At 35.8% G+C, this 15998-nt stretch overlaps 1 protein-coding gene across 1 annotated transcript in view; it reads left to right on the forward strand.

Annotated features, from left to right (window-relative positions):
• Window positions 1-15324, forward strand: part of LOC106471433 (transmembrane protein 114-like) — a gene marked incomplete at its 3' end in the record, with an annotated part of 30583 nt that extends 15259 nt beyond the window's left edge. The window contains exons 3-4 of the mRNA XM_013932035.2: window positions 9387-9524; window positions 15075-15324. Coding sequence (XP_013787489.1) covers window positions 9387-9524; window positions 15075-15324 — 388 coding nt within the window. The remainder of the gene's footprint in view (window positions 1-9386; window positions 9525-15074) is intronic.
• Window positions 15325-15998: the final 674 nt, after the last annotated feature.

The raw sequence follows: 15998 nt of genomic DNA on the forward strand, positions 1-15998 counted from the left end.
CATAACCACCTGGCCATGCCGGGCCTTTACCAACGACTAGTGGGATTGACCGTCACATTATAACAATCCCACGGGCGTGGATGTTTGTTGATGGGATTCGAACCCGCTACCCTCAGATTGCGAGTCGAGTGCCATAACCACCTGGCCATGCCGGGCCTTTACCAACGACTAGTGGGATTGACCGTCACATTATAACAATCCCACGGGCGTGGATGTTTGTTGATGGGATTCGAACCCGCTACCCACAGATTGCGAGTCGAGTGCCATAACCACCTGGCCATGCCGGGCCTTTACCAACGACTAGTGGGATTGACCGTCACATTATAACAATCCCACGGGCGTGGATGTTTGTTGATGGGATTCGAACCCGCTACCCACAGATTGCGACCCTAACCACCAGGTCGTGTTTACAATGTATATTTTAAACATATGCTTACACATGAATTTAAAAAGAAAAGTACTGAGAGTTGATATTTCGATGCACAGAAACTTTGTTCATTACGTCTTTATTATTTACATGGTTCTATAGACGTTCATGATGTTCCAGTGAAATACAAATACTAGATACACGATATAATTGTTGATATCTTGGCTGTTTGTACATTTCTTTATAACAAAGCCCCGTTGGGCTATCTGCTATGTCCCCCGGGGGGATCGAACCCCGGACTCTAGCATCGTAAAACAATAAACTTATCACTATTCCACCGGGGGAGACAATTTTGATGTAGTACGTTGACAAACCTGCTCAGATGTTTCATTAACTTTTTCTCAAGATAAGCAGATATAAACAGCTCCCCCCCCCCTGTAGCACAGCGGTATGTCTGCGGACTTACAACACTAGAATCTGGGTCTCGATACCCGTGGCGGGCAGAGCACAGATAGACCATTGTGTAGCTTTGTGCTTAACTTCAAAGAAAAAGATATGAACATGCGAGCCTATATCCAGCTTTTGGTTTGTGAAATTGATCCTTTGGGTAAATGTCTTTTAGGCCATTTGACTCCGCTACTTAAATTTTCTTTAAACTAAAGCGTTTTGTGACCTATTATACAAATAAATCAGACTGTAAATGCTTTTTTATTTGTCCGCATGCCTTCTACTTGTGGTAATATTTCCCGCCAGCGGTACTTGCATTTTAAAGTCTCCTTTGCAATACATTGGGGAAAAATATTGGAAACGAAGAAATAGCAGTACAAGATGCTGAGGATATATTGGTTCGTATTTACTTCCTCAATTTAATTTGTATAATGTATTTCTATAGCTCATATTATAAATGGGTTTATATGTATATATATATATAAATATAATTATACAGCGTTTGTTCATAACAAAGCTTTCTTGTACAAAAGAATACACAACCTTATATAATACATAAATAAATTTACTAACAAATGCGCCCTCTAGAGTTTACTATTTGTTTGTTTCGGATGCTGCAAAGTGAAAGATGAGCTGTCTGTGCTACTTATCCCTATCTGTCTACTAATAGACTAGATGGAGAGTATCTACTCAAAAGCACTCACCGCCAACACTTGGGCAACTCTAGTCGAATAACGGGATTTGATTGTCACTCTTATGACACAAGTGCGCTCCCAAAGTGCGGATCCAGAGTCCTTCAGATTCCACCATTCCAGGCTAAGCCTGTTTAGGATGTCGTTATATACTTCATAAAAAACGTATTTTGAACTCTGGCACTTGAGGGTTAAAAGACGAGAAATGAAAAAGATAATAAAGCATTTCTAAAATGCAGATAGTAAACCACACAAATCAAAAGGAAATATTATCGCGAGATATTTGACCATATTCAGGTGATTTATTGCTTAAATAAACGATAGAGTCAGGAAATCTTAACAACCTCTGATTATTTTTTTTAAACACGAGGACACATGTGTTGTTGTTGTTCTTGGCAGTTATTTTGATTTAAAAATAATTATCTCCTAAGAAATAATTACTAATCAAGGGTGCTCTAAGATTAAACAAGCCTCCTTCACCCTGCTCGAGGCATAGGGTTAAATTTCAATTAATGGTGAGCGGAATAATGAGCCGTATGGGCGAAGAAGAGGTAAGGACACATGTGCTTATTTACATGGAAATTTATTCATTGAAGCTCAAAATGAATTAATATTTTTACTTTACGTGACATCTTGTGAACAGTCATTTTCTTCCCCCACATTTTGAGAGTGGAGAATGAGAAGGAAACAGTCAAAATAATCCCACTTAACAACCAAATTTGAGGTAATTTAAAGTGGCCAGTAACTGTCATTTATTTTATAACGATATTTCTTTCAAAACGAGCTTATCTATATGAAACTAAATCTTTATTGTACACTGTTCTATACAGGGTAAATATGTATACCTCATTGGTGATGTAAATTTTTTTTTTAGAATAATATATCTCAATATCTGAAAATGTGTCAGAAAATTTAAAACTGTTGTTATCCATAAGCACGTGGAACTTGAAAGACTGTCACGTCGAATTTTTATTGGATTTAAAGTAATGGCTAGGATTTTGAACGCTATCTCTATGGACGTACAACTTAGCAGAACGTGTCACTAAATTACTCTACCATTGTTGAAAAGCACATTCTGCTTTGTGTATAAACGTATGTTTTACTACTAAAAGTATAAGTTCTGAGGTTTAGCGGAAAACTAAAAACTACAGAGGATCGTAGTTTATGGATGAATCATTTCTGATAATTTGAGTTAGATGTTGTTGTTGTTGTTTCAGTCCAATGAAAATGTATCATGTAATTGTCTATGTTATACCATATTCCAATGGGAAGATTGTCTACCACTTTATCCTTGTCGTAACATGAAAAGTTAACGCAAGGATAAATTTTAACAGTTTTGTACGGAAGCACGTATTGCTAATACAATAGTAAATTGACAAACAACGACTTAGAAGTTTCTAACACAGAAGCGTGCCTATATTTTTTGCAACAGTACTCTGAAAACTCACATATTTCATTAGTTTCTGTTAACAAACATTGTTAATATTGTACCATTTTACGACAATATATTTATTTTACTTGCAGTTTATCTGGACTCGACCGTCCTCCCCTATATCCTATAATGTAGCACGTAGTCTTGGAAACCCATGAGAACTCACATATTTCATTAGTTTCTGTTAACAAACATTGTTAATATTGTACCAATTTACGACAATATATTTATTTTACTTCCAGTTTATTTGGACTCGACCGTCCTTCCCTATATATACTATAATGTAACACGTAATCTTGGAAACCCATGAGAACTCACACATTTCATTAGTTTCTGTTAACAAACATTGTTAATATTGTACCATTTTACGACAATATATTTATTTTACTTGCAGTTTATCTGGACTCGACCGTCCTCCCCTATATCCTATAATGTAGCACGTAGTCTTGGAAACCCATGAGAACTCACATATTTCATTAGTTTCTGTTCACAAACATTGTTAATATTGTACCATTTTACGACAATATATTTATTTTACTTCCAGTTTATTTGGACTCGACCGTCCTCCCCTATATACTATAATGTAGCACGTAGTCTTGGAAACCCATGAGAACTCACAGAGAAGATCATTGTTCGTATCTGACCTCTGTTTTACCTCCTGAGGTCTGCGTGCCTTGCACGTGCGTTGAACAAGAACCTAGTATACGTATATAAAGTACAGTTTTCCATCTGTCTGTTTGGTGTCACAGATGTTGAAAGGAGATGGTTGAAATTTGATAAAGGAACACAGACGAACCTTTTAAAGATGGATAACAATTGGACAAACGGTTTGATTTTGGCATCCAATAAAACTTTACTCCTTTAATGGCACAACTAATCGAAGAGGTATGTAGCAAAATCCAAAAAGCTGACGTCAAACAAAGGCAACGTTAATACTGCGCATAGCACGGTTGTATTTATATGAGATGGACGGTTCATGGGGCCGTCTTATCCTACACTAGTACCCATGCTATTTTACCCTGTATCTTAGACAATGCATAACTTGCGAGTAGCTCAGCCTTCCTAATCCATGCTTGGAACATTTAAATGACGATTTTCCAATTCAAATTCAGTTGCTTAATGCAGCATTTATTCTAAATTGCAGTTGTTATACGTAAGATTGGAGGGAGACATTTTGGGGATCCAACCTTATAAGTTATATGTAAAATTGTCTCTAGAAGAGATATTTAGGATAAACAACGTTCATTTTAGAACCTTTTTACTTTTTATTGACACTCATCTTAACTAGTGAAAACCGTATTCAAAGTTAAGGTGGTCGTCTTACCCACCTTCCCCTACGTACATGTTCATAAATAAAACTTTATTCAAGTGGTAGATTTTTGTTCTAACTCATTACTTCATAATGTAAAGTATGCAGTTTGGCCAGAGTATTGATCAAAAGACATTGATTACTTTTAATAATTTCTTGAAAATTAATGACGTTACTTTTCCTGTGCTTATAAATTATATATATATATAATCTTCTTAAAATGTCGTACTATTAAAAACGTGAGACTTTTGCTTATGGTAACCTGTTTCCTTTGTTGGGAAGCCTCGCATAGCCTGGTGGCTAGGGCGCTCGACTTGCAATCTGAGAGTCGTGGGTTCGAATCCTTGTCTCCGAAAATGCTTGCCTTTCAGCCTTGGGGGGCGTAAAAATATGATGGTTAGTTCCATTATTTGTTAGTAAAGAGTAGCCCAAGAGATGGTGGTGGGTGGTGTTGCATTCCCTTTGCGCGAAATTCTAAACAAACCAAACAAACAAACCTTTGTGGGGAGTAAAATACATGACAGAATTTATGAATTGTAATATTTATCGCGAAAAAGGATTTTGTAATCCGTCTATTCAGAGAAGCTCGGCCCAGCATGGCCAGGTGGTTAGGGAGCTCGACTCGCAATCTGAGGGTCGCGGGTTCGAATCCCCGTCCCACCAAATATGCTCACCCTTCCAGCCGTGGGGGCGTAATAATGTGACGGTCAATCCCACTATTCGTTGGTAAAAGAGTAGCCCAAGAGTTGGCGGTGGGTGGTGATGACTAGCTGCCTTCCCTCTAGTCTTACACTGCTAAATTAGGGACGGTTAGCGCAGATAGCCCTCGTGTAGCTTTGCGCGAAATTTAAAACAAACAAACAAACAGAAAAGCTCTAAGAATACTTGTGTGAAAGACAATTAATTAAGCACATTGAGCTAGCTGTGCGGTGGCCAACCTGGGTGTCGAAACCCGGTTTCTAGCGTTATAAGTACGCAGACTTGTTGCTGTGCCACTGGGGGTGGGCAAATAAGAAAATAACTGTAAAGAAAAAAAGTCACTGTTTCGGCAAGATGACCTTCATTACATATTGGTTGTTTGGTAGAAATCTTGACTAATTTTTTCTATTTTCAGATTTTGTCAATCTGTATCTGGATTAGTATTTCAAATAAGTAAAATGTCATTGATTTTCTATGTTATTACGTCACACTTAGAACTTATTAAGACATAAGCAAACGAACATTGCCACTCATGGATCTCTTCCTTAAAGAATAATAGGTTCAAACATCTACAAAAAAACCCAAAAACTTCGGGATTTAGAATCATTTTTGGACGATAAAAGAATATCGATCCAAATGTACGTGAAAAAATTAAAGACTAACTTGGATACTTATATGTCCAATTTCCATTTATTCTCCTAGAAACGAGGGCGAATACGATGACTACCCTGTAAAGCTGTAAAGGTATTAAAAACTAAAATGTTTCATGAGATATATATATATATATAAAACCCCGAGTCAACCAGTCAAATCTAGGATATTGGATTTATTGATAATTTGATCAAAGCTATCAAGGTGTTGGTATAAGAATATTTACTGAATCATAAAGAATCATTGAAATAAAAGAGAGATTAATTCATATATATGTTTTATTTTTAAATTATTCTGGCACTTATCAATATAAAACAAAATATCTGACTTTTCTTTTTTGCGTCTCTAAAGACATAATGACATTTTAACTGGCATTAAATATTCGAGGAAATGTGGGTGTAAATGCATACTCACGACAGGACTAATGATTAACCAAACACAAGGTGTTATTATGTCAGCCTTTTGAGATGATTAACCAAACACAAGGTATTATTATGTCAGCCTTTTGAGTATTTATGGCTCAAAATTCATGAAGCTATCCAGAACTGCCTTTTAGAGTAAAAATAGATTCAATATTGTCACCAATTAAATTGTTCGATTATCCTTTAATATAGGTTGATCGTTGTCTTGTTTGATAATGCATCACAATAAGGCTGTTACTAGTCTTATTATAATGTAATACCACACAAGCTACCCATCTACGAATCATGCTTCGTCAGTAAGAGCCTTATGTACTACTAGCTGGAGTACCCGTCCGTTGGACGGATTAAATCAAAACTCATTTGAAACAACGGATAGGAAATTGTGCTTCTATTTTTGTTTTTACATAATAAACATTACAAATGCAATACAAATACATAAAGGTACCAATACTAAAAAGAAAGACATACTTTTTTCAAGAATTCTATCAAACCCTCCTCATGGCCTCCCTCATATCATCCTATATCACTGTGTCAAGTTTGGTGTTCATTGATCAAGAAATGTGACAACGTGTAAGGAACAGATACTCGCACGTATTGACGTTTAATTACATAGAAGATGTGGGGTTTAACCCCCACCCCTTCATGATCTTCCTCGTGTCATCCTGTATCACTGTATAGAGTTTGGTGCGGATTTATCAAGAAGTGTGGAGACGTATAAGGAACAGATATGAAATGATAGATATACGACAATGTATTTTTTCCCGGACACACACACACACACACACACACACTCTTTGCTTTATATAGCAGATAAGAGCTTGTATTAAAAATTTGTTTGTTTGAATTACATTTCAGTCATATATTGTTTTATCTGCCCCCAAATTAACGAAATGTTTTTATACATTTTATTAACGGTATGGTTTACGTATTGCATAAGTCAATGTTCTTGCTTCTTACAATACTAAGTGTAAAAAAATTACAATAATAATTGGGTGAAATATCTCTTTTTTTTATTTTACGTAGAAACACACAAGAGGATTAATGGTATTGTTGTTTTACGTTGTTGTGTTTTTAATATGTAACTAGGAGTCTTATAATTTAAAAAGGCAGGGTTGTTCACGTCCGGTATAGATAGCAAAACTTTTTAAATAAATTATTTGTCTGAGATCTTACTCGTATTGGGCAGGAATATATGATAATTATATCAATTTCAAACACATCTGAAACTCATAGACATTCCTACTTGATGTAACTTTGAAATTATATTTTGATATGAGATTCTTTAAAGTTGAACAATATTAATAAACCAATCACTGTTGTAAACGAAGCCATGGTAAGTTTTCCTTGTTAATAAACGTAGTTGCATGAAAGCTGTAGATATTATTTGCATCAGTTTAGGAATATAGCTCAGAAAATAAACAAATTAGCCACGAAGAATTAATATTTCACTTAAACGGTATATCTTAATAAATTTGTATAACATAATAAAAGCAGATTTGGAAAAGAAAGAAATTTCCAGCCTAAAAGCTTATTTCAGCAAGATTTCACACTGATATCTTGACGTTAGCATGTACTCTGCATTAGCTTACATTAAGATACGCAGGGAACTTTTCTGTTAAATGTTATCATCTCTCTCAGAGATGTAACGTAGACATTTACTGGCTCTAAACAAGTGTTACGATTTTTGATTAGAAGCGTCGCTTATCAGTTTTAAACGCTATCTCAGAAATCGCTCAAGAGGCTTAACTTCCTTACAAAGACACCACAGTTAATGAACGTCAAAGAGTCTCTAATGGTTGTGAAGTGTTATAAGTTAATGAACGTCAACGAGTCTTTAACGGTTGCGAAGTGTTGTGTATATATACATATACCATCAGCTAGTACAACAACTACTTACAAAATACATATTCGAGATGCAGCTGTCAGAAACTACCGTTGGGATAGCAATTAGTACGTTTGGTGCTGCTACAGTCGACAAGTCGTTTGTGTCTCCAGATTAATTACAATTAGCACAATTAATCATTAATTTTGTCATATACTTTTGTTACGAGCTGATGCGTACAAATTATTGATATATATTACTAATGTTGACAAATCGTCTTACTGGTTGGACGTTTGTCAGCAGCTTACTAAAAGGTGTGCTCGTAATTTCTGTTCATTCACCTTTCCTTCTGGAGATTCATTCTGGACCAGTTATTAATGGAATGTTTAAAATTAGTAAACCTATTAGCCATTATAGTTCTTATACGAATCTACGTCTATGGAAATCCACTGATGTGTGTGTGATGCTAATACCAAGCTCACTACAACGGTTTTTAAAAAATATAACTCTAAACGTTAAGTCTTGTTTATAATTAAAGCGAATGGGCTTGAATGATTCACCTAGCGTTACTAAGATGTATTAAACAAGTCCCACCTGAAGACATAAGGTTTAGCACAGTAAAGTGCTTACAGGAAACAAATAGCTATCACAGATTATTACCGTGTATGTGTGTTTGTTGAAACTTAAACCACAGATTATTACCATGTATGTGTGTTTGTTGAAACTTAGACCACATATTATTACCGTGTATGTGTGTTTGTTGAAACTTAGACCACAGATTATTACCGTGTATGTGTGTTTGTTGAAACTTAGACCACAGATTATTACCGTGTATGTGTGTTTGTTGAAACTTAGACCACAGATTATTACCGTGTATGTGTGTTTGTTGAAACTTAGACCACAGATTATTACCTGTGTATTTGTTTGTTGAAACTTAGACCACAGATTATTACCGTGTATGTTTGTTTGTTGAAACTTGGACAACAGGTTATTACCGTGTGTATTTGTTTGTTGAAACTTAGACCACAGATTATTACCATGTATGTTTATTTGTTGAAACTTAGACCTCAGACTATTACAATGTATGTTTGTTTGTTGAAACTTGGACAACAGGTTATTACCATGTATGTGTGTTTGTTGAAACTTAGACCACAGATTATTACCATGTATGTTTATTTGTTGAAACTTAAACCACAGATTATTACCATGTATGTGTGTTTGTTGAAACTTAGACCACATATTATTACCGTGTATGTGTGTTTGTTGAAACTTAAACCACAGATTATTACCATGTATGTGTGTTTGTTGAAACTTAGACCACATATTATTACCGTGTATGTGTGTTTGTTGAAACTTAGACCACAGATTATTACCGTGTATGTGTGTTTGTTGAAACTTAAACCACAGATTATTACCATGTATGTGTGTTTGTTGAAACTTGGACAACAATTTACAATCAATGTTATCATTAATCAATTGTTAATTTCACGTGTTTGTTAATGTGTTATATATATATTATCAAGATTGGTATTATGTATTTCTCAGATTACACAAGAACGGAAACAGCTTTCTCTGTCATCAGTTTGTGTTTGATGTTGATGGGTGTTGGGTTTTCTGTTTACACATTCACAGAACCCAGGTACATGTTCAAGAGACTAGCCGGAGGAGTCCACTTTATAACAGGTAACTTTTACACATTTACAGAACCCAGGTACATGTTCCAGAGACTAGCCGGAGGCGGTTCTGTAAATGTGTAAAAGTTACCTGTCATAAAGTCGACTCCTCCGGCCAGTCTCTGGAACATGTACCTGGGTTCTGTAAATGTGTAAAAGTTACCTGTTATAAAGTGGATTCCTCCGGCTAGTCTCTGGAACATATACCTTGGTTCTGTAAATGTGTAAAAGTTACCTGTTATAAAGTGGATTCCTCCGGCTAGTCTCTGGAACATGTACCTGGGTTCTGTAAATGTGTAAAAGTTACCTGTTATAAAGTGGACTCCTCCGGCTAGTCTCTGGAACATGTACCTGGGTTCTGTAAATGTGTAAAAGTTACCTGTTATAAAGTGGATTAAGGTACATGTTCAAGAGACTAGCCGGAGGAGTCCACTTTATGACAGGTAACTTGTACACATTTACAGAACCCAGGTATATGTTCCAGAGACTGGCCGGAGGAGTCCACTTTATGACAGGTAACTTGTACACATTTGCAGAGCCCAGGTACATGTTCAAGAGACTAGCCGGAGGAATCCACTTTATGACAGGTAGCTTGTTTTTGTCAACTAATTTCAGCAAAGTATGAAATTTTAACCTCATGTTTTATAGATGCTTCTCATTCAGTGTGATAAAAATGCTCATGACAGCACTTTCTCTGAAGAAATAATAATCTCATTAATTTACTGTTTTCTCCTAATGTTAAGCTAATGAATTGCAAGTCCGTGTACATGAATACCGGTATCTACTACACTTAGTGTTAGGAAATTAGAAACCGTTTATAAGTGGATACCCAAGAATGCCGTTATCTACTGCACGTAGTGTTGGGAAATCAGAAACCCTTTATAAGTGGATACCCAAGAATACCGTTATCTACTACACGTACTGTTAGGAAATTAGAAACCCTTTATAAGTGGATACCCAAAAATGCCGGTATCTACTACACGTAGTGTTAGGAAATTAGAAACCCTTTATAAGTGGATACCCAAGAATGTCGTTATCTACTACACGTTGTGTTAGGGAATTAGAAACCCTTTATAAGTGGATACCCAAGAATGCCGGTATCTACTACACGTATGGTCAGGAAATTAGGAACCCTTTATAAGTGGATACCCAAGAATGCCGGTATCTACTACACGTCGTGTTAGGAAATTAGAAACCCTTTATAAGTGGATACCCAAGAATGCCGGTATCTACTACACGTAGTGTTAGGAAATTAGAAACCCTTTATAAGTGGATACCCAAGAATGCCGGTATCTGCTACACGTAGTGTTAGGAAATTAGAAACCCTTTATAAGTGGATCCCCAAGAATGCCGGTATCTACTACACGTATGGTCAGGAAATTAGGACCTCTTCTTGAACGGATACAAAGCTTCTTACAGAGGAGTGTCTCCTCACCTAATGAATGTTCTAGAAAGTCCAGAATGAAACGGTACAGAGTTTGAAAAAACTCAGAATGTTCAATTTTAACTTACCAATAATATTCTGTTTCAAACAACCGAAGAAACTAAAACTTTTACCATTAATAACTCATTAGAAATTGTTATTTTGTATGTAGAATATTTTCATTCTCTCAATACAAGATCAACAGGTAAGATTTGAAATTTACCATAATAACATCTTTACTTTCCCTTAGTTCCACATCTCAAATAATATAAAACTGTGTATAAAGAGATACCAGACTAGGGTTATTGGGTTTGTTATTGTGTGATTTATTTATCGTTGATCCTGCGTGATTTCCAATTGTCATGAAACCATGTATACATTTTTCTTAGAGACTATATATTAAATGTTTGATTTCAAAGAGTAATATCAGTTTTGTAACGTTATCGTATTGTGGTTTACTATCAGTTTCGTAAACTATGTGTCTTTATCAAATAAAGTAAGTAAAACAACATTTATATAGAACTTATTTGTAGATCCACAAAGAATCGAGAGGATGAATGGCTCATGGAGAGGTCAGTTCTTATCGTTCTGAAATAATATATTTGTTAGATGCGAGAAATGGAAGTCTCCATACTGGAATAATACAGTAATTACTTGTTTGTTTTTCCTTCTTTAAAGATCTCATTACAAGAGCGTGCCTTTTGTTTGAATCAACAGCCGAGTCATGACACGAGAAAACTTTCATAAAAGAGCGGTTGCCAGACAAGCTCTTTTTCTGTTAAACGTGAAATAACTAAAAAACGAAACGGAAACTTAAATGAAAAAGATCCGTAGACGAACTGCTGAGTTCTAGAGACACGGTGTAAATAGTTTGACTTTTACTCCTACATTTTTACTTCAAGTTTCGTCAGATTTTGACACCAGAGAGGAATATAATGTACGCTGTTTTTCCGCTTATGTGATAGCATGAGCTATCTGCGCTGATCATACCGCTGGTATTAAACCAAGATTTTAGCTTTATAAATCCTCAAGCTCACAGGTTCATAAGTTACATACTTATACGTGTCAAAAGTGCGAAGTTACCGAGCCACGCTGTCCCCTACGTATTCCTTCACAACCATCTGGCTAAATATATATATATATATATACATACATACATATACTTGTCAAAAGTGCGAAGTTACCGAGCCACGCTGTCCACTACGTATTCCTATATATATATAGCCAGATGGTTGTGAAGGAATACGTAGGGGACAGCGTGGCTCGGTAACTTCGCACTTTTGACTCGTAATTATGTATATATATATATAGCCAGATGGTTGTGAAGGAATACACTGGGGACAGCGTGGCTCGGTGGCTTCGCACTTTTGACTCGTATATGTTCAGAGCATATTAAATAATAGGATCATCTCATCTTGGCCTTACACTTTTCATAACATTACAAGATCAATCGTTTGTTAATCTGTAAGTCATGTCAAGTACAACATTATAAGGAAGCAAGAGTTTCGTGATTTATTGTGTTTCAACAATCAGCAAACTGGGCAGGTTTCCTCACATGATTTGTTTCAAGTAACTTTTTTTTTTTTGTAATACTATAAGTATAAACGAAGTCGTTGCTGTTTTACACATTCAAATAGAAACTTATACGCGTAGCTTTATTAATTATGCAATGATTGTTAAATCACTACTGGACTGTATGGAACTTAAAGAAAAAAATATATATACAAGGTTTGCCTGTCTTGTATGAGCTATCTACGTCCACCTCGTGGATTATATCCCCGGATATTAGCGGTTTAAGTCCGTTAACTTACCACTGATCCACCAGGAGATAAAATGTTCTTGTTTTTGTTTTATTTCAAAGATAAGTAATGGGTGGCTTATGTGCGCTCCGTCTGGCGTAGGGAATCGACCTTCTGATTTTACTATTGTAAAATACAAGAACAAAAGATGCAACATTGGTATGATTATGCTATTCACGCACTTCGCTTTTCCTTTTCATGGGGCATGGCCAGGTGATTAGGGCGCTTGACTCGCAATCTGAGGGTCGTGGGTTCGAATCCCCGTCTCATCAAACATGCTCGCCCTTTCATTCGTGGGGCGTTATAATGTTACGGTCAATTCTACGCCCTTTCAGATGTGGGGGCATTATAATGTGATGGTCAATCCTACTATTCGTTGGTAAAAGAGTAGCCCAAGAGTTGGCGGTGGGTGGTGATGAATAGCTGTCTTCCCTTCAGTCTTCCACTGTTAAATTAGGGACGGCTAGGTCAAATAGCCCTCGTGTAGCGAAATTCAACACATGAACTTTATTTACGATGTACTTATTCCTATCAGGAATTGACTCATACCAATATAAACATAACCAATACTTGTTTATTACTGGTAATCAATAACACAGAGATTTGGAACTAGGTTGTGTTTCTTACTGGCATCATATTACTTTCTTCCTTTGCATTTGTTGGTCTATTCATTCCCTCTCACATCTCTCGGTCTTGTTTTTTTTTCGTTGAACTCCTGTCTTTTTATACTCCTTTCTCAAACTCATGCTGAACCAGTCCCATTCTTTCTGACCTTATACCTATTCCACATATATCGCATTGTAACGTTTGATAACTATAGGATCTTGTATTCTTCATATCGGATGAACTTAGAAAGACGACCTCCAGTAATTTTCCAACGACTTAAAGTACTATAATCCCATAATTCCTCGAATGCTGACCAAAGGCTGGCCGCTTTCTCACACTCTCTCAACTTCAACCAATGTTACCTTACACTTAACTGCATAATAAACAAACAAACACACACACACATACGTATAAACATTTATATATCGGAAAACTAATATGCAAATTTTGAAATTATTGCAACATCTTATTTGACTGTTTTATTCCATAAGTAACTGAATAGATGCCGTTGAATAACGCATAACTCCTTTACTGAAGATTAATTTCAATGGTTTCTGCTTCTTCTCTCCAGCCTAGTAATTAGTAAACGTCATTATACCAGCAGTTGGAATGTGAATGAAAACACTTCGCACTTAAATGGCAAAGTCTTGTCTTTTATTGCCGTACGAACATAAAGAATAAGAAGCAATAAACACGAGCTTATGACAACTTTTCTCTTGAGTTACTAATTAATTTGCAAATGCACAAGCTTCTAAAGAATGCACTTATTGTCTGCTCGACCATACATTTGAACAGTTTCAATACATTAAACAACCAAAATAAACTTTTAACTACAAAAACAATAGTTTTATAAATAGAACTATGATTTCTTGGTCCATAGAATCGTCGAGTCAAACGATCAAGAAGGCAGAAAACGGAGCCTCTGTTTGTTTTGAAATTTTCGCTGATCACAAAGTATCTTTGCATACACCTCCCCCCCCCCCCAGTGGCACAGTGGTATGGCTGCGGACTTATACTGCTAGAAGACGGGGGAGGGGGGGTTCGATATCCGTGGTGGGCAGATGTGTAGTTTTATGCTTTATAGCAAACAACAACTCCATACCGCTAAATCTTGAGATACTCTAATCAAACAGTGGGATTTAACTGTCACTCTTATAGCATACCTACGGCACCGAAGTGCAGAACGCCTTTTAAATGGCAACGGGTCGCGAACTCAGAACCCTCAGATTCCGAGTCCGAGAATGGTAACCACTAGGCCAATTCCAGTTCTAACTAAACCTTCAGCTGGTCAAGTTGCAAATACCTCTCAGTGGCTCAGTGGTAAGTCTGAAGGTTTAGAACGCTGATAACCTGGTTACGATAACCTCGGGTGGGCACAGCAAAGATAGCCCATTGTGTGGCTTTGTACTAAAAAAAACAAACAAATTACAAATAACATTTCAATATATTACCCGCGTAAATCATCAGACTATAACCCCTTCGCTGCACATAAAGTAGAAAGTGACAAGGAAATTAATTACTAACCCCCCAACGTAATATGAGTGTCGGGATTTAGATCCAAAGCAGACGTCCAATTTGGTTAAGATAATTTATCATACGCTGCACACATATTTTGTGAATAATAAAATAATTAAATCGCTCTTTATGTTAAAAGTGATACTTTTATGATCATACTTTCAAGAAGGTTGAATTAAGTTTACTTAATTTTTTTTTTTTTTTTACCTTCTGACAGCTGCAACAGTTCTGGTTGTCATCGAGGTCCTTACTAATTCCGTTCGATACGAAGAACATTTTTTGAGGGTTCGTCACCCGAAGGGATCGATCTGGAGATACGGGTATTCGTTTGGCTTAGCTTGGGTTGTGTTTTCTGTGTACCTCTCGTCTGGTTGCGCCTTTATCATCTTCTCCAGAAAACGGAAAGGAGACAAAGCAGCCGACGAGTACCATGCACGTGAAGACGAACCGAACATCTTAGGTCGAGTGTGAGTCTCACGAAAACAAACAATATTAAATTTACATCACAATAAAAGGCAACATCAAATTAAATACAGGAGAATAAACTAACAAGTTGACACCAGGAGAATAGACAATATCAAATTAACATTATGAAAATAAACAATATCAAATTAACGTCAAGATAATAAAAATATCAAATTAACATGATGAAAACAAACAATATCAAATTAACATTAGGAAAACAAACAATATCAAGTTAACATCACGAGAATAAAAATATCAAATTAACATGATGAAAATAAACAATATCAAATTAACATGATGAAAACAAACAATATCAAATTAACATGATGAAAACAAACAATATCAAATTCACATTAGGAAAACAAACAACATCAAATTAAATACAGGAGAATAAACTAACAAGTTGACACCAGGAGAATAGACAATATCAAATTAACATTATGAAAATAAACAATATCAAATTAACGTCAAGATAATAAAAATATCAAATTAACATGAGGAAAACAAACAATATCAAATTAACATTAGGAAAACAAACAATATCAAGTTAACATGATGAAAACAAACAATATCAAATTAACATGATGAAACAAACAATATCAAATTAACATTAGAAAAACAAACAATATCAAGTTAACATCACGAGAATAAAAATATCAAATTAACATGATGAAAA

Source organism: Limulus polyphemus, unplaced genomic scaffold (genome assembly GCF_000517525.1).
Source record: "Limulus polyphemus unplaced genomic scaffold, Limulus_polyphemus-2.1.2 Scaffold4623, whole genome shotgun sequence".
In the NCBI taxonomy this organism is placed as follows: Eukaryota; Metazoa; Arthropoda; class Merostomata; order Xiphosura; family Limulidae; genus Limulus; species Limulus polyphemus.